The following is a 20024-nucleotide window of genomic DNA, read 5'->3' as shown; positions in this document are numbered from 1 at the left end:
GTCCAAACAGAGATACTGGGGTGCAAAGGAGCAAAAAATTAAATAACAGTGTGGGGATGAGGTAGTTGGATGGGCTATTTGCAGATGGGCTATGTACAGGTGCAGTCATCTGTGAGCTGCTCTGACAGCTGGTGCTTAAAGTTAGAGAGGGAGAAATGAGTCTCCAGCTTCAGTGATTTTTGCAATTCGTTCCAGTCATTGGCAGCAGAGAACTGGAAGGAAAGACGACTAATGGAGGAATTGGCTTTGGGGGTGACCAGTGAAATATACCTTTGGATTGGAGATGTTTGATGTGAGTCTGGAAGGAGAGTTTACAGTCTAACAAGACACCTAGGTTTTTGTAGTTGTTGACATATTCTAAGTCAGAACCGTCCAGAGTAGTGATGCTGGACGGGTGGGCAGGTGCGGGCAGCGATCGGTTGAAGAGCATGCATTTAGTTTTACTTGCATTTAAGAACAGTTGGAGGCCACGGAAGGAGAGTTCTATGGCATTGAAGCTCGTCTGGAGGTTAGTTAACAGTGTCCAAAGAAGGGCGAATGGTGTCGTCTGCGTAGAGGTGGATGAGAGAATCACCAGCAGCAAGAGCAGCAAGAGCTTGATTGGGATCATCACTTCACATCTCACGGAGCTCATTTACCTTGACGGTCTAATTGGAGGGTTGAGATTAATTAGGTGATTGCTGGACAGGAAAATGCTATCATGTCCTGTCTGGTGTGCTCATCAAATCAGCATGGGATAATTAGCAGCAGTTTGACAGCTGTGGGGGCGGAGGGGCTTCTAAAGGAACAAAGAGCCCTCGTGATAATCAAGTTTCCTGAATGTAGTGTTTGGGGATGTTTGTGTGTATTTGTGAATAAAGTAGAGGAAGTGTGTGTGTGCGCGCGTGCGTGCCTGCGTGTGCTGAATGATGAGTGACTGTAATATGTGTGTTTGTCTCCCTCGCAGAACACTCGCCACACACACACACCATGAGCAACATCTATGAGTCTGCGGCCAACACCCTTGGTCTGTTCAACAGCCCGTGCCTGGCCAAAGTGGAGCTGCGGGTGACCTGCAAGGGAATCTCAGACCGGGACGCCCTGTCCAAGCCAGACCCCTGCGTCCTCATCAAAATGCAGTCTCACGGACAGTGGCTGGAAGTAAGTGGCCTCTCACTCTGTTCTGACAAGGAACTAACATTGCAGTACCAGTCTTATTACAATTTGCAATATAAGAACCATCTTCAATGTTAACAGTGGTGTAATGTTTAAGGGTCATTTGGAGGATATGTCCTGTAGATGGTTCTGTTCAATCCTAAATCCCCTCAGGGCTCTCTTTGGTGAGATAGATCTCAAAAGGTGATTACAGATTACTACATGGACTTTCTGAAGAGTTGGAGATACAGGAAAAAGTGTAATTATTCTGTATGTCAAATCAAAGACATCGGCTTGCTAACGGACTGAGAGATTTCCTTCTCTTACTATCCCTTATGTGTTTTTAAATGTTGATTTGGTTCACCTCAAGGATGTGGAATATACAGTATTACCAGCTATGAGGTTTGCCTAGTAAATGTATATGAATTTCTGAATGCTTCACCAAATAAGCAAGAGGATTCTGTCAAAATAGATATTTATTCACCCGAAAAGCATTTGCATAATGAAGCTATTTGCTGAGTAAAGAAAAAAGAAACCCATAAACGTCTTAATCAATGTGTTTACCAAACCAAAATGAGGTACCAATCAACACTCCAAAACTGATGATTGGACATTACATCCATGTTACAGTTTTACATTTTAGTCATCAGACTCTCTTATCCACAGCAACTTACAATTAGTGCATTCATCTTAAAATACAGTGCCTTCAGAATGCATTCACACCTCTTGACTTTTCCCACATTTTGTTGTGTTACAAAGTGAGAGTAACATGGATTTAATTGTCATTTTCTGTCAACGATCTACAAAAAGGCTCTGTAATTACGTCTTCACCACCCTGAGGGCTACAGTGGAATCACCTTAGCACACTGGGATAATACAATATTTGCACATTGTTCTTTAAAAAATTCTGATCATGGCGAGACAGCCATTGTCATGTCTTGCCATTGATTTTTAAGCTGATTTAAGTCAGACCTAGGCCACAGAGGAACATTCAATGTTGTCTTGGTACGCAACTCCAATGTATATTTGGCTTTGTGTTTTAGGTTATTGTCCTGCTGAAAGGTGAATTTGTCTCCCAGTGTCTGGTGGAAAGCTGAGTGAACCAGGTTTTCCTCTAGGATTTGTTCTATATTTAGCTCTATTCCGTTTCTTTTTATCCTAAAACACTCCCTAGTCCTTGCCGATGACAAGCATACCCATACCATGATGCAGCCACCACCATGCTTGAAAATATGAAGAACGGTATTCAGTGATATGTTGTGCTGGATTTGCCCCAAACATAACACTTTCTATTCAGGACATAAAGTTAATTTCTTTGCCACATTTTTTGCAGTTTTTCTTTAGTGCCTTATTGCAAACAGGATGCATGTTTTGGAAGATTTTTATTCTGTACAGGCTTCCTTCTTTTCACCCTGGCAATTAGGTTAGTATTGTGGAGTAACTACAATGTGGTTGATCCATCCTCAGTTTTCTCCCATCACAGCCATTCAACTCTGAAGATGTTTTATAGTCACCATTGGCTTCATGGTGAAATCCCTGAGTGGTTTCCTTCCTCTCTGGCAACTGAGTTTGGAAGGACGCCTGTATCTTTGTAATGACTGGGTGTATTGATACACCATCAAAAGTGGAATTAATACCCTCACCATGTGCAAAGGGCTATTCAGTGTCTGCTTTTAGTTTTTTTTCCCCCATCTACCAATAGGTGCCCTTCTTTGCGAGGCATTGAAAGACCTCTCTGGTCTTTGTGATTGAATCTTTGTTTGAAATGAATAGCTTGACTGAGGGACCTTACAGCTAACTGTATGTGTGGGTCCATGCAACTTATTATGTGACTTGATAAGCAAATGCTTACTCTTGAAATGATTTAGGCTTGCCATAACAAAGGGTTTGATACTCATTGACTCAAGTTAGGTGAGACAACAACACATCACAATCGTGTCAAGTACATTTTCTCTGAACAACGTATTTTAGGAAAAGAGAAGTGCCCTGTTAGAGTTATTTCAGATACTCTTCAAAGAGGTAGGGTTTCAGAAGTTATTGGAAGATGGGCAGGGACTCCGCTTTCCTGACTTTAAGGGGAAGCTTGTTCTGCCTGCCTAGTGACCATGACAACAAAGCAGATGGCTGATCTCTCTATTTGTCCCTTAATCCAATTATTCCAGTTTTAATTGTTCCATTGATTTGTTATTAACCGGTTGTCCATCTGGAGACACAAATTAGCATTGTACTGCAGATGTGCCATGACGGCTCCTACGCGCCCTGCTGTGTGTTGCGTCACTCAACAACATATTTACTAGTGCTACTCTCCTGTGGACTTCATGTCTGGTTAGAGATAATAAGGTGCCTTGCAAAAGTATTCATCCCCCTTGGCATTTTTCCTATTTTGTTGCATTACAACCTGTAATTTAAATAGATTTTTATTTGGATTTCATGTAGCCGACATACACAAAATAGTCCAAATTGGTGAAGTGAAATGAAAAAAAATTACTTGTTTAAAGAAAAAAAATACAAAAAACGGAAAAGTGGTGCATGCATATGTATTTACCCCCTTGCTATGAAGCAACTAAATAAGATTTGGTGCAACCAATTACCTTCAGAAGTCACATAATTTGTTAGATTGCACACAGGTGGACTTTATTTAAGTGTCACATAATCTCAGTATATATACACCTGTTCCGAAAGGCCCCAGAGTCTGCAACACCACTAAGCAAGGGGCACCGCCAAGCAACGGGCACCATGAAGACCAAGGAACTCTCCAAACAGGTCAGGGACAAAGTTGTGGAGAAGTACAGATTAGGGTTGGGTTGTAAAAAAATATCTGAAACTTTGAACATCCCACGGAGCACCATTAAATCCATTATTAAAAATGGAAAGAATATGGCACCACAACAAACCTGCCAAGAGCGGGTAGCCCACCAAAACTCACTGACCAGGCAAGGAGGGCATTAATCAGAGAGGCAAGAAAGAGAACAAAGATAACCCTGAAGGAGCTGCAAAGCTCCACAGCGGAGATTGGAGTGTCTGTCCATAGGACCACTTTAAGCCATACACTCCACAGAGCTGGGCTTTACGGAAGAGTGGCCAGAAAAAAAGGCATTGCTTAAAGAAAAAAATAAGCAAACACGGTTGGTGTTCGCCAAAAGGCATGTGGGAGACTTCCCAAACATATGGAAGAAGGTACTCTGGTCAGATGAGACTAAAATGTTGCTTTTTGGCCATCGAGGAAAACGCTATGTCTGGCGCAAACCCAACACCTCTCATCACCCCGAGAACACCATCTGATGTTTTCATCGGCAGGGACTGGGAAACTGGTCAGAATTTAAGGAATTATGGATGGCGCTAAATACAGGGAAATTCTTGAGGGAAACCTGTTTCAGTCTTTCAGAGATTTGAGATGGGACAGAGATTCACCTTCTAGCAGGACAATGGCCCTAAGCATACTGCTAAAGCAACACTCAAGTGGGTTAAGAGGAAACATTTAAATGTCTTGGAATGGCCTAGTCAAAGCCCAGACATCAATCCAATTGAGAATCTGTGGTATGACTTAAAGATTGCTGTACACCAGCAGAACCCATCCAAGTTGAAGGAGCTGAAGCTGTTTTGCCTTGAAAAATGGGCAAAAATCCCAGTGGCTAGATGTGCCAAGCTTATAGAGACATACCCCAAGAGACTTGCAGCTGTAATTTCTGCAAAAGGTGGCTCTACAAAGTATTGACTTTGGGGGGGGGGGTGAATAGTTATGCAGGCTCAAGTTTTTGTGTTATTTCTTGTTTGTTTCACAATAAAAAATATTTTGCATCTTCAAAGAGGTAGGCATGTTGTGTTTATGAAATGATACAAACCCAAACCTAAACCCCCCAAAAATCAATTTTAATTCCAGTTGTAAGGCAACAAAATAGTAAAAATGCCAAGGGGGGGGGGGGTGAATACTTTCGCAAGCCACTGTATCCTTTCTTCTGTATGAGTATGATCCACCAGCAAGTCAGCATTCCTTGTTGTCCAAGCTAGGCTAGAACTAGTCTGCGTTCTGCTTCCTGGGGCTTTTCCCACACTACAGGAATGAAATTGGCGCATAATGCGCCCTGTGATAGACAATATGATGAACAAAGCACTTAACAGTGTTATGGCCCCTTAATTCAAACCCAATGAAAAAAATATAAGAGAAAGAGTGGTTGGAGAATAATCACTGGTAGAAGCTGTTGTGATAAAAAGACAAGGGAATGAAGTATGAGGCAGCTGAATGAAGGAGATGATATAATGTATTACAAGTTTTAGAACTGGGCATAAAGAGACCAACTGTGGCAAAGCCTTGTGCACACTATTTAGAGACACTGTCATTAATAAACACTATAGTTTACTGTTAGGAGACACCATCATTAATAATCACTATAGTTTACTGTTAAGAGACACCATCATTAATAATCACTATAGTTTACTGTTAAGAGACACCATCGTTAATAAACACTATAGTTTACTGTTAAGAGACACCATTATTAGTAAACACTATAGTTTACTGTTAAGAGACAACATCATTAATAAACACTATTTAAGAGACATCATCATTAATAAACACTGTAGTTTACTGTTAAGAGACGACATCATTAATAAACACTATAGTTTACTGTTAAAACTTCTTATGGATCCCTTCGCGCGCCAATCCCATTTGACAACACCCAGTGAAATTGCAGTGCGCCAAATTCAAAAACAGAAATACTCATAATAATAATTCATAAATCATACAAGTGTTATACATCGGTTTAAATATGAACTTCTTGTTAATCCAGCCACAGTGTCAGATTTCAAAAAGGCTTTACGGTGAAAGCAAACCATGCGATTATCTGAGGACAACGCCCAGCATACCAACACATGAAAATCAGATTTCAACCCGCCAGGCGCGACACAAAAGTCAGAAATAACGATATAATTCATGCCTTACTTATGAAGATCTTCTTCTGTTGGCACTCCAATATGTCCATTAAACATCACAAATGGTCCTTTTGTTCGATAAATTCTGTTGTTATATCCCCAAAATGTCCATTTATTTGGCGCGTTTGATTCAGAAAATACACCGGTTCCAACTCGCCCAACATGACTACAAAGTATCTAATAAGTTACCTGTAAACTTGATCCAAACATTTCAAACAACTTTCCTAATCCAACTTTAGGTATGTGTGAAGGGGTCTGAATACTTTCCTAATGCACTGTGTATCTGCCATCAGCGCACATAAACATTTCTGAAAGTCTGCGTTCAGTGTAAAGGGTGTCATCCATTGCATATGAAAGTTTTATGTCGGCTATGTCTTGTGTCCAGCCCTTCATCTGTACTGATAATGACAGTTCTTTCAGTAACACAGCTAAATCTTCCCCTAGCCTTGTGTTTGTGTATTATTAGCAATGCTCTGTCTTGTGTTAGCTACTGAGACAGAGTATGGAGTTACAGATGTAGGACCTTAATTTGAGTTAGTTTGCTACAGCAGGAAAATAATCCTGCAGCAGCAGGAAATGTGAATCATTATGTGTATTATAATTAATAGATTTTTTTTGTAGGGGTTGACACATTTTTCGTAAGGGAAAATCAAGTCTGAAATTTCAAAGTGTAAATTACAAACTTCCTCCTCAAATACACTACAAGTTTTAAAATTCCTGCATTGCATCTGTAGCCATGTTCTCTTCTGTAATTGACAGAGCAGAGGAATGCCCAAGAGGCATTTCAATTATGAAATGTGATTTAGCAGAGGAGATCAGGCACGCTAAGCACTAGCTCATTGATTTAGCTAGGACTGCGTTTTGGGTTTCTCTCTCTGGTTTTAGAAGTATGTACCCTATGATTTGTGTTTACAATCAGCTTTCTATCTGCTCTGCTGAGACGTTGAGGGAGTTTCTGTACGTGAACTACCTATTAAACCTTCATTGTACACTCTAGTGTGTGCAAACACATTCCGAGAAGCAAGGGAATTTATGTTTGATATGGTTAATTCATACGGAGGACCAAACCTGAAAAAAAAGCACATATAAATACATAAACAAATCCACACATAATTAAATAAATGAGCAAGGAAATGCAGAAATACTGACTAAAATGTATTCATTTTTTTCTACATATCTGTATGTATTTAATAATTTTTCTATGTATTATCTAATTATTCAAACTTTAATAATTTTTATTGATTTTTATATTTATTTATGTATTTCTTCCTCCAATATTATAATGAGGGGGTGTCAATCAAATGTCTGTGCGTTGCGCAACTGCTTTTGTTCGCTTCAGCGCCACTTATGTGAAGCTAGCTACAATAACGATTAGCCACAACAGTATCTTTTTGGTTCGCCTTCAAAATAAAAGTCCCGCATTGACACTGCTGAAAACGGAAACAAATAGTGGAAACATGCCATATTTGAACTGGATAATGCTTAACAAGTTTGGATTGTTCAACAAAAGACAATAATTTGTTCATTTGCACAAAAAATGAAAAAAGATCTAATGTGTTATATTCTCCTACATTTCTTTCACATTTACACAAACTTCAAAGTGTTTCCTATCAATTTGTATCAAGAATATGCATATCCTTGCTACAGGCAGTTAGATTTGGGTATGTCATTTTTGGCAAAAATTGAAAAAAGGGTCTGATCCTTAAGAGGTTTTTAAGAGTTCACACAAATATTGCCCATGTCACAGATGTAGGCTTATGTACCTTAAAAGTTGGATGCGATCCGCCCAACCCAATCCCACAGAAGAAGAAGAAGAAGAAGAAGAAGAAGACGTACTTTTGGCTGCCGACCAAGTTGTCAGTGTGTTTATTTTAGCAAGATTGTGCGTACGTTCAACAAGTGAGTTGTGTGGTTTATTATCGGGAGGGTTAATACTACATTATGGTGATTGACTGCAAGCAATTACCTTAGGCCTAATTACCTTGTTACATCTGTAACTGTATAGCACTTATGTATATTTCCGATACTCCATGTGCATGTCGTTTATAAGTGTCTGTATTGCAGTGAATTCATGATTGTTTTGCAGTAGATGTTATTGTTTACAGATGGTTCATTCCTATAGTCTGTATACACACTTTACCGCTGCGTTTTCATAGTTCACACTACTGTTATGCCATGGCGAGATGTTTCAGAATCTGTCCGCGGCTTTCCGCATGCGCAGTAAGATTTATGACTCAGTGGCACCAGACACAGATCAGATCTCCACCAGTCCTGAGAGAGGGCCATAAATCACACCTGTCTTAATTAGTTGTCTCTCTCTCCAGCGAGATGTTTCTGCATATACTGCTGTAAATGTATATGCTGTTATGTGAATATCCCTGTATTGATGCTGTGCCATTCTTTCCTGCGTAGATATTCCTATTGCACAACATTATATATCTGTTCTTACCTTTCCAAACCACAAGTCCATCCTGTGGAAACTGAAGATTTCTATGCTAGCCTCTTAAATATCGAACCCTTTTTTTCAATTTCCATCTAAAATGTCATACCCAAATCTAACTGCCTGTAGCTCAGGCATTGAAGCAAGGATATGCATTTACTTGGTATCATTTGAAAGGAAACACTTTGAAGTTTGTGGAAATTAATGTAGGAGAATACAACACAATACATCTGGTAAAAGAAAATACAAAGAAAAACCAACCTTTTTTTTGTATATTTTTGTACCAACATCTTTGAAATGCAAGAGAAAGGCCGTAATGTATTATTCCAGCCCAGGTGGAATTTAGATTTTGGCCACTAGTTGGCAGCAGTGTATGTGCAAAGTTTTCGACTGATCCAATGAACCACTTAATTTCTGTTTAAGATTTTGTATCAAGACTGTCCAAATGTGCCTAATTGGTTAATTAATAACTTGTCAACTGTGCACTCTCCTCAAACAATAGCATGGTATTCTTTCACTGTAATAGCTACTGTAAATTTGACAGTGCAGTTAGATTAACAAGAATTTAAGCTTTCTGACAATATCAGATATGTCTATGTCCTGGGAAATGTTCTTGTTACTTACAACCTCATATATCACATTAAGGACTAGCGGGTGAGGGCATTTACTGCCGACCACTCAGGCTAGCTGTTCTTTACAATAGGCTGTACATTGCAATATGGATGTCCGATATTTTACTTTTATTTAACTAGGCAAGTCAGTTAAGAACAGATTTTTGTTTACAATGACAGCCTACCGGGGAGCAGTGGGTTAACTGCCTTGTTCAGGGGCAGAACGACAGATTTTTTTTTTCTTGTCAGCTCTGGGATTCAATCTAGCAAACTTTTGGTTACTGGCCCAACGCTCTAACCACTAGTCTACCCACTTTCTGTCATACTGAACGAAGCCCAGGCAAATGAAATTGATCAAAGCGCCATGGCATTGATCAAGCAATGGTGTGTTAGATACCACCCACGTACATTTGCCTGACACCCCCTCATTATCATATTGGATGAAGAAACACAGAAATAAATAATATAATAAATTAATAAAATTTAATAAATTATTTAAATAATGATGTATCTGTGTGCAATCATTCATCAATGTATTTATCTATTTGTGTGCATGTATTCATCTTTATGTATTTATTAATGTGTTTATCGATTTGTGTATTCATTTAATTATTTATTTATGTATTTATCTATGTATGTGTCCATTTATTTATTCATTTAATTCTAATTATGGCATCGTTGGTCCTCCGTAAACTCAATACCTACAGATTCATTAGCCATGCGCCATTGTTGTCATGCTGGATCAGCAGTATCTACAGTTGAATTCGAAAGTTTACATACACTTAGGTTAGAGTCATTAAAACTCGTTTTTCAACAACCCCACAAATTTCTTGTTAAAACCTGTTGAGGCCAGGGGGCAGGATCTTATCCCGGTATTGGGATTCATTGTCATGTGACCATGGCGGGGAATTCAAAACTGCAATAGTAATAATTTCAAATAATCAAATAATCAACTATTTTCCTCCATTTGAAAGATATATCTCCTAAATCTAACCACGCTGTCCGATTTTCAGAGGCTTTACGGAGAATGCATAAAGTTAGGTTATGTGAGGAGAGTACATTGACAATAGCTGCGTGTAATGTTTAGCCAATTCAAAGAAGGGCATCAACAGACAGAAAACTAGCTAGAATTATGCACTTACCTTTGACAATCTGCATCAGATGACACTCATAGGACATTATGTTATACAATACATGCATTTTTAGTTCCATCAAGTTCATATTTATATCCAAAAACAGCATTTACAGTCGCGGTGAAATTCAGAATTTTTTTCGGCTCGAATGCTCCCAGTGAATCCAGCATTACAAATCACGGAATTACTATTCGAAAACATTGGTAAATTATAATATTGTCATTCAAAGAATAATATATTATCATCTCGTAATTGCTACCGAATGGCCAGATCTCAAAATAACTTTACTGGGAAATCACATTTTGCAATAAACTGGGTACTATGCTAACAACATAAGCTAAGCTATAAGCTAAGCTAAGCTAAGCTATACAGTTAGCATTAGCATCATCTAATATCGATAATAACATTCTAAATATCCCCTTACCTTTGATTATCTCCATCAGAAGGCGCTGCCAGCGATCCCAGGTCCAGAACAAATGTGGTTTCTTTTGACAAAGTTCATAATTTATGTCCAAATAGTTAGCGTTCAGTAGGCTCCCACAAAATGAGGTGGGCAGTGTAAAGTCACGCCGAAAAGCTAAAGAAAACCTAGTAAATAATCTATTTACGTTTGTTTAAACATGTCAAACGTTGTTTAGCATTAATCTTTTGGTCCATTTTTAACGTGAAACATCAGTAAACATCAGTAATATTTTCACACAACCTATCAAGTGTCTAGAATAAACGATTATGACAAAGACACTCTTCTCAGATTTATGCGCAGGCGCAAAAAATGAAGTGATGACGTGTCAACTTGTAAGCATTCTAATTCGGTCTGTATTCATCACAGATGCGTCAAACAACTTTATAAAGATCGTTGACATCTAGTGGAAGCCTTAGGAGTTGCGAACTGAATCCTTTCTCACTATGGTATCTATAAAACAATGACACTAAATAGTACAGTCACAAAATTCAATTTTCTTTAATCTATTTTTCACAGGTTTTTGCCTGCAATATGAGTTTTGTTATACTTACAGACACCATTCAAACTGTTTTAGAAAATTCAGAGTGTTTTCTATCCAAACCTGAACAATAATATGCATATTCTAGCTTCTGAGTTGGTGTAGGAGGCAGTTAAAAATGGGCACATATTTTTTTCCAAAATTCTCAATACTGCCCCCTAGATTAAACAGGTTAACAAACTATAGTTTTGGCAAGTCGGTTAGGACATCTACTTTGTACATGACACAAGTCATTTTTCCAACAATTGTTTACAGACAGATTATTTCACTTATAATTCACTGTATCACAATTCCAGTGGGTCAGAAGTTTACATACACTAAGTTGACAGTGCCTTTAAACAGCTTGGAAAATTCCAGAAAATGATGTCATGGCTTTATAAGCTTCTGATAGGCTAATTGACATCATTTGAGTCAATTGGAGGTGTACCTGTGGATGTATTTCAAGGCCTACCTTTCAACTCAGTGCCTCTTTGCTTGACATCATGGGAAAATCAAAAGAAATCAGCCTCAGGAAAAAAAAAGTCTGGCTCATCCTTGGGAGCAATTTCCAAACGCCTGAAGGTACCATGTTCATCTGTACAAACAATAGTACGCAACTATAAACACCATGGGACCACACAGCCACCATACTGCTCAGGAAGGAGACGTGTTCTGTCACCTAGAGATGAACGTACTTTGGTGCGAAAAATGCAAATCAATCCCAGAACAATATCAAAGGACCTTGTGAAGATGCTGGAGGAAACAGGTACAAAAATATCTATATCCACAGTAAAAGGAGTCCTATATCGGCATAACCTGAAAGGCCGCTCATCAAGGAAGAAGCCACTAATCCAAAACTGCCATAAAAAAGACAGACTTCGGTTTGGGGACAAAGATGGTACTTTTTGGAGAAATGTCCTCTGGTTTGATGAAACAAAGATAGAACTGTTTGGCCATAATGGCCATCGTTACGTTTGTCAAAAAGGGTAAAAAGGGGGAGGCTTGCAAGCCGAAGAACACCATCCCAACCGTGAAGCGCGGGGGTGGCAGCATCATGTTGTGGGGTTGCTTTTCTGGAGGAGGGACTGGTGCACTTCACAAAATAGATGGCATCATGAGAAAGGAAAATGATGTGGCTATGTTGATGCAACATCTCAAGACATCAGTCAGGAAGTGAAAGCTTGGTTGCAAATGGGTCTTCCAAATGGACAATGACCCCAAGCATACTTCCAAAGTTGTGGACAATGGCTTAAGGACAACAAAGTCAAGGTATTGGAGTGGCCATCACAAAGCCCTGACCTCATCCTATAGAACATTTGTAGGCAGAACTGAAAAAGCGTGTGCGAGCAAGGAGACCTACAAACCTGATTCAGTTACACCAGCTCTGTCAGGAGGAATGGGCTAAAATTCACCCAACTTATTGTGGGAAGCTTGTGGAAGGCTACCTGAAACGTTTGACACAAGTTAAACAATTTAAAGGCAATGCTACCAAATACTAATTGAGTGGATGTAAACTTCTGACCCACTGGGAATGTGATGAAAGAAATAAAAGCTTAAATAAATAATTCTCTCTACTATTAATCTGACATTTCACATTCTTAAAATAGAGTGGTGATCCTGACTGACCTAAAACAGGGAATTATTGCTAGGATTAAATGTCAGGAATTGTGAAAAACTGAGTTTAAATGTATTTGGCTAAGGTGTATGTAAACTTCCGACTCTGATACCCTATATGATAAATATTGAGCAAGCTAGATGTGGTAGGCTACGAGGCTCAACGAGGCTCAACTAGGACCTCTGATCTTGTAGCTACCACTTACCAACCAATCAGCAGGCAGGACCTTACCTACTCCATTACTTAGTCTGTTAATCATGAATAAGTTCAGTTACACAAGTAACTCATGCAATCTGTCAGAAACGGCAGTTAGTTTTCCAAGCGGTCTGTCAGTCTGTTTAAATGTATCATAGAAACAAGCTCCCCAGTGTTCTGCACCCTGGAAATGACCCCAAAGGCCCCTAAATTGCCCCTAAATTGCCAGTGTCTGTGTCTCTGCTCGTCCATAGTGAACTGAGAGTCCCAGAGGAGGTCATGCCAGCCCCAGCTACCCCTAGGTGGTTGGTTTATTTCCGCTTCCTCTCCACCCTAACCAGGCCACCTCTCTGCCCTGATCCCCTGGTCTGGAGGAGGACTGGATGTCTTCTAGGTGCTTATTGTGTTCATGTTGTGGAAAATTGTCTTGTTAGCAGTCTCATTTCATGGGTCTCTAACAATTTTAGCTTTGTCTGTCCTAGTGGTGATTGTAGAGGTGATTGTAGGCTGGTTTCGCCTGGGAGGTGATTTGATGGCCATCTTCACTGGTTAAGCCTAAAGTAGTGTTTCTTGTCATTTGATCCTGGGCACGCACTGTCTATGAATATACAATTTTTAGCTGAACATTAATTAGATGCTAATTGTATGCCTCTGGCAAAGGCAACCAATTAATTGAAAGAGTCTTTGAATCATATTTCATCATTATTGTTAGACATATTTAATGGTACTAATTGTTTGAAATGAAAGCCACCATCTTTCTTTTGGGGAATTGCCTATAGTGGAAGTTATCACTATAGTCGTGACAATATGCACCACAGCCTCTCTGGCATTATGTCTTAATAGTGGTTTGTAAAGTGGGGTCGTAGGGGAATTGCAGTGGGGTCGCCACACAGGTTTGAATACCACTGAACATTACTAGATGTACCAGGCTATTATGTGGTGGCATTTTATTGTTTTGGGCGACTTCAACACTATGCCCTGTGTAGTTAACTATCATCATCATAACACTGTTCTCTGCCCTGTTCATGACCATAGAAATATAACTAATTCTAATTCTATGTTCATGACACTATAATGCTGTGCCTGTGGAATGAAGTTGAGTCTCTTTAATGAAATGTCCTCTGGATTTTAATGAAGAGGGATTTCTCGGCTTAGTTGGAGAGTGATGCTCGACTCACAGTTGTTGCGAGCAGCTTCTTACCTTGTCTGGGGCCCAAGGGAATATATCATGGGCAGCCATCCATTCTGTAGGAGAAAGACTCCTTCGCTTTTACACCCTTCCAATCAAAATAGAAGGTGGGTGTGTGCTATCCAAATGTAAGTTACTGTATGAATTAGGAATGGGAAGGCTGTCAGGTAGCCTTTACTTTAAACAAAAAAGTGATTGAAGGTTTCCTCGATCTTTGATATATTATTTACAACCCTGTCTATTTTTCTTTCATTTGGAAAAGGTTTGTGTGTGTGTGTGGTTGTCTGTCTGATATAGGGGTCTGTCTCCCCATGAACTCACACTGCTCTGCAGATTGCCTGCCAGCCAGTGAGCTGAATGGGCCTGCAGCATCTGTTATCTCATGTAATGCCACCGTCCGAAAACACACACCCACGAACACACACACACACATACAGAGACAAACATTTTCCGCACACACAAATACACACAAGTGTGCACACTTATGGTGCTCCTCTTCCTCCACTCCCCTCTCTCTATTTCCCTATGGTGCTCCTCTTCCTCCACTCCCCTCTCTCTTTGTTTCCCTATGGTGCTCCTCTTCCTCCACTCTCCTCTCTCTATTTCCCTATGGTGCTCCTCTTCCTCCACTCCCCTCTCTCTTTGTTTCCCTATGGTGCTCCTCTTCCTCCACTCTCCTCTCTCTATTTCCCTATGGTGCTCCTCTTCCTCCACTCCCCTCTCTCTATTTCCCTATGGTGCTCCTCTTACTCCACTCCCCTCTCTCTATTTCCCTATGGTGCTCCTCTTCCTCCACTCACCTCTCTCTATTTCCCTATGGTGCTCCTCTTCCTCCACTCCCCTCTCTCTATTTCCCTATGGTGCTCCTCTTCCTCCACTCCCCTCTCTCTATTTCCCTAAGGTGCTCCTCTTCCTCCACTCCCCTCTCTCTATTTCCCTATGGTGCTCCTCTTCCTCCACTCCCCTCTCTCTATTTCCCTATGGTGCTCCTCTTCCTCCACTCTCCTCTCTCTATTTCCCTATGGTGCTCCTCTTCCTCCACTCTCCTCTCTCTATTTCCCTATGGTGCTCCTCTTCCTCCACTCCCCTCTCTCTATTTCCCTATGGTGCTCCTCTTCCTCCACTCTCCTCTCTCTATTTCCCTATGGTGCTCCTCTTCCTCCACTCCCCTCTCTCTATTTCCCTATGGTGCTCCTCTTCCTCCACTCTCCTCTCTCTATATCCCTATGGTGCTCCTCTTCCTCCACTCTCCTCTCTCTATTTCCCTATGGTGCTCCTCTTCCTCCACTCCCCTCTCTCTATTTCCCTATGGTGCTCCTCTTCCTCCACTCCCCTCTCTCTATTTCCCTATGGTGCTCCTCTTCCTCCACTCCCCTCTCTCTATTTCCCTATGGTGCTCCTCTTCCTCCACTCCCCTCTCTCTATTTCCCTATGGTGCTCCTCTTCCTCCACTCTCCTCTCTCTATTTCCCTATGGTGCTCCTCTTCCTCCACTCCCCTCTCTCTATTTCCCTATGGCGCTCCTCTTCCTCCACTCTCCTCTCTCTTTGTTTCCCTATGGTGCTCCTCTTCCTCCACTCTCCTCTCTCTATTTCCCTATGGTGCTCCTCTTCCTCCACTCCCCTCTCTCTATTTCCCTATGGTGCTCCTCTTCCTCCACTCTCCTCTCTCTATTTCCCTATGGTGCTCCTCTTCCTCCACTCTCCTCTCTCTATTTCCCTATGGTGCTCCTCTTCCTCCACTCTCCTCTCTCTATTTCCCTATGGTGCTCCTCTTCCTCCACTCTCCTCTCTCTATTTCCCTATGGTGCTCCTCTTCCTCCACTCTCCTCTCTCTATTTCCCTATGGTGCTCCTCTTCCTCCACTCCCCTCTCTCTATTTCCCTATGGTGCTCCTCTTCCTCCACTCCCCTCTCTCTATTTCCCTATGGTGCTCCTCTTCCTCCACTCTCCTCTCTCTATTTCCCTATGGTGCTCCTCTTCCTCCACTCTCCTCTCTCTATTTCCCTATGGTGCTCCTCTTCCTCCACTCCCCTCTCTCTATTTCCCTATGGTGCTCCTCTTACTGCACTGTTGGAACTAGAAGCACAAGCATATCGCTACACTTGCATTAACATCTGCTAACCATGTGACCAATACAATTTGATTTCATTACATGTATGTGTGTGTGAATCTACAGTTAACCATGCCTTGAGTTAGTCCTGGGCGATATGGCCAAAATATCAAATCATGGTATTTTACACAAATAGGATGATGTTTTACAGTATTTTATGTTTTTTAATAATAAAAGTTCTAAATTAGCTTTATTAGTAGTGCATGACTCTAGGTTGGCAACACATATATTCTAAGTGATTTCAATGGGTCTTTCTCCATTCTGATTGTTTTATACTGTTCAATTCATCTTCAACCAAAAATGATTTTCAGCATTTTTATCAATTTCTGCATTTCCTGTAGTCATTTGAGATAATTTCTACACTGCCACATTGGGCTGCACAATCTGGGCAAACAATCTAGGCCTTAGTTTTAACCAAATGTTGCAATTGTGATTTGGCTTGCGATTTAGAGCAAAACACTTGAGTGAATCATTCTATTCATGGAAATAGAATGATTATTCTAATTCTATTTTTTATTTTATTTTATTTCACCTTTATTTAACCAGGTAGGCTAGTTGAGAACAAGTTCTCATTTACAACTGCGACCTGGCCAAGATAAAGCAAAGCAGTGTGACACAAACAACAACACAGAGTTACACATGGAATAAACAAACAAACAGTCAATAATACAATAGAGAAAGTCTATATACAGTGTGTGCAAATGAGGTAGGATAAGGGGGGTGAGGCAATAAATAGGTCATAGTGGCAAGATTTTTACAGTATGGCAAATTAAACACTGGGGTGATAGATGTGCAGAAGATGAGTGTGCAAGTAGCAGTACTGGGGTGCAAAGGAGCAAAATAAATAAAATAAATAACAATATCGTGCGCATGCTACAGGTGGGTGCTACTATGATGACCAGTGAGCTGAGATAAGACGGGGTTTTACCTAGCAACGACTTATAGATGACCTGGAGCCAGTGGGTTTGGCGACAGATATGTAGCGAGTGCCAGCCAACGAGAGCATACAGGTCGCAGTGGTGGGTAGTATATGGGGCTTTGGTGACAAAACGGATGGCACTGTGATAGACTGCATCCTATTTGTTGAGTAGAGTGTTGGAGGCTATTTTATAGATGACATCGCCGAAGTCGAGGATCGGTAGGATGGTCAGTTTTACGAGGGTATGTTTGGCAGCATGAGTGAAGGATGCTTTGTTGCGAAATAGGAAGCCGATTCTAGATTTAATTTTGGATTGGATATGCTTAATGTGAGTCTGGAAGTAGAGTTTACAGTCTAACCAGACACCTAGGAATTTGTAGTTGTCCACATATTCTAAATCAAAACCGTCCAGAGTAGTGATGCTGGACGGGTGGGTAGGTGCGGGCAGCGATCGGTTGAAGAGCATGCATTTAGTTTTGCTTGCATTTAAGAGCAGTTGGAGCCCACGGAAAGAGAGTTCTATGGCATTGAAGCTCGTCTGGAGGTTAGTTAACACAGTGTCCAAAGAAGGGCCAGAAGTATACAGAATGGTGTCGTCTGCGTAGAGGGGGATTAGAGAATCACCAGCAGCAAGAGCGACATCATTGATGTATACAGAGAAAAGAGTCGGCCCGAGGATTGAACTCTGTGGCACCCCCATAGAGACCGCCAGAGTTCCAGAGGTATAGGTAGAATATAATTGTGGGCACTTTGAATACAGTGTTGTTGACATGACAACGAATGAAAATGCCAGGAAGGAGTTATTGTGACAGGGTAGGAACTAATGTGTTGATAAGTGTTTCCTAGGAGACCTTATAATCTTTGGTTACATTTAATGTTTTCTCTTAGCTATTTCATGTAGCTAACGTATTCATTATTTGCGTATTCCTCTTATTTAGAAGATACTGTTGCACAAACAACATGATGATTGAGGTCTACACCATCACTGGTATTATCAGGAAATATAGCTAATTACGTTTACTCTGATTCAGTACATGTATTAACTAGCTAGCTAGCCAGCTAACGAGTGGTTAGCATTAGTGGCTAACAAGATTTAGGCCCAACTTGCTAAGAAAATACAAATGAGCTGTATGCAGGTGTAAGAGGTCCCGTGTGGCTTAGTTGGTAGAGCATGGTGTTTGCACCGCTAGGGTTGTGGGTTCGATTCCCATGGGGGACCAGTATGGATAAATAAATAAATAAATAAAATATGAAATGTATGCTTTCACTACAGTAAGTCGCTCTGGATAAGAGCGTCTGCTAAATTACTAAAATGTAAGAAACACAAAATAATAGTGTAATTATAAAACACTACTGGATTTATAATAAGAAGCAAGGTGAAAACAGCGTCATTGTTGCATGTGCTACATGGACCATGCAGACTGAACACAAGTGTCCCCTGGTTGAGGAACAACAAATGCGCTCCTTAAGTGACAGGGCGTGGCTAGGTCTGTGTGGAAAGCATTATGGAGAGAGTGGAGAGAGATGACTCAAGTAGCGAAGTAAACTATAAAAATGGGATGTTACACACGGCGTATCACATTTAACAAACCAAACATTCAAATACCGTTATAGAAAGTCAAGTAAAAACCCAAACCGGTCCATGCATCAATACCAATACAGTATATCATAGAATACGGTATAGCGCCCAGTCCTACCTTGAGAAAAGAACAGCATTGGTTTGACTCCTTGACTACCCATTTGAACTGTATTCTGGGTAACCGGACTTATAAATGTTGTTGTGGGTGGCACTTATAACATCACTCATTGGTCTCAGCATTAAATAGCAGAATTACTGTATATGCAGTATTGTCAGATATTGTTGTTGTTCTGATTTCTGTAAAGTGGAGGTCTTGGGTTACTGTGAAGTGAACACTTGTCAAAGTGCTGGGTTTGACTCCTGTGAAGTGAACACTTGTCAAAGTGCTGGGTTTGACTCCTGTGAAGTGAACACTTGTCAAAGTGCTGGGTTTGACTCCTGTGAAGTGTACACTTGTCAAAGTGCTGGGTTTGACTCCTGTGAAGTGAACACTTGTCAAAGTGCTGGGTTTGACTCCTGTGAAGTGAACACTTGTCAAAGTGCTGGGTTGACTCCTGTGAAGTGAACACTTGTCAAAGTGCTGGGTTTGACTCCTGTGAAGTGAACACTTGTCAAAGTGCTGGGTTTGACTCCTGTGAAGTGAACACTTGTCAAAGTGCTGGGTTTGACTCCTGTGAAGTGAACACTTGTCAAAGTGCTGGGTTTGACTCCTGTGAAGTGAACACTTGTCAAAGTGCTGGGTTTGACTCCTGTGAAGTGTACACTTGTCAAAGTGCTGGGTTTGACTCCTGTGAAGTGAACACTTGTCAAAGTGCTGGGTTTGACTCCTGTGAAGTGAACACTTGTCAAAGTGCTGGGTTTGACTCATGTGAAGTGTACACTTGTCAAAGTGCTGGGTTTGACTCCTGTGAAGTGTCTCCACTTGTCTCCACTCAGCTTGACTCTTCTGCACCAGATGTTGGCATGAGCTGAACATCTCTTTTGCGTTCGTTAGTTTGCTTTCCATCATTAATAGTCCCGTGTGGCTCAGTTGGTAGAGCATGGTGTTTGCAATGCCAGGGTTGTGGGTTTGATTCCCATGGGGGACCAGTATGGGAAAAAATAAAAAATGTATGAAATGTATGCATTCACTACTGTAAGTTGCTCTGGATAAGAGTGTCTGCTAAATGACTAAAACGTAAATGTAATTAAT

At 40.8% G+C, this 20024-nt stretch overlaps 1 protein-coding gene across 3 annotated transcripts in view; it reads left to right on the top strand.

The window, feature by feature from the left end:
• The window catches only part of LOC115176512 (copine-4), a 94408-nt gene that overhangs the window by 12436 nt on the left and 61948 nt on the right, over positions 1–20024 (top strand). For all 3 annotated transcript variants that reach the window (XM_029736542.1, XM_029736543.1, XM_029736541.1), the window contains exon 2: positions 947–1140. In XM_029736542.1, coding sequence (XP_029592402.1) covers positions 970–1140 — 171 coding nt within the window. In that variant the 5' untranslated portion in view covers positions 947–969. The remainder of the gene's footprint in view (positions 1–946; positions 1141–20024) is intronic.

Source organism: Salmo trutta, chromosome 37, assembly GCF_901001165.1.
Source record: "Salmo trutta chromosome 37, fSalTru1.1, whole genome shotgun sequence".
In the NCBI taxonomy this organism is placed as follows: domain Eukaryota; kingdom Metazoa; phylum Chordata; class Actinopteri; order Salmoniformes; family Salmonidae; genus Salmo; species Salmo trutta.
The sequence above is the reverse complement of the archived record's forward strand: the minus strand, read 5'-3'. Positions and strand labels throughout refer to the sequence as shown.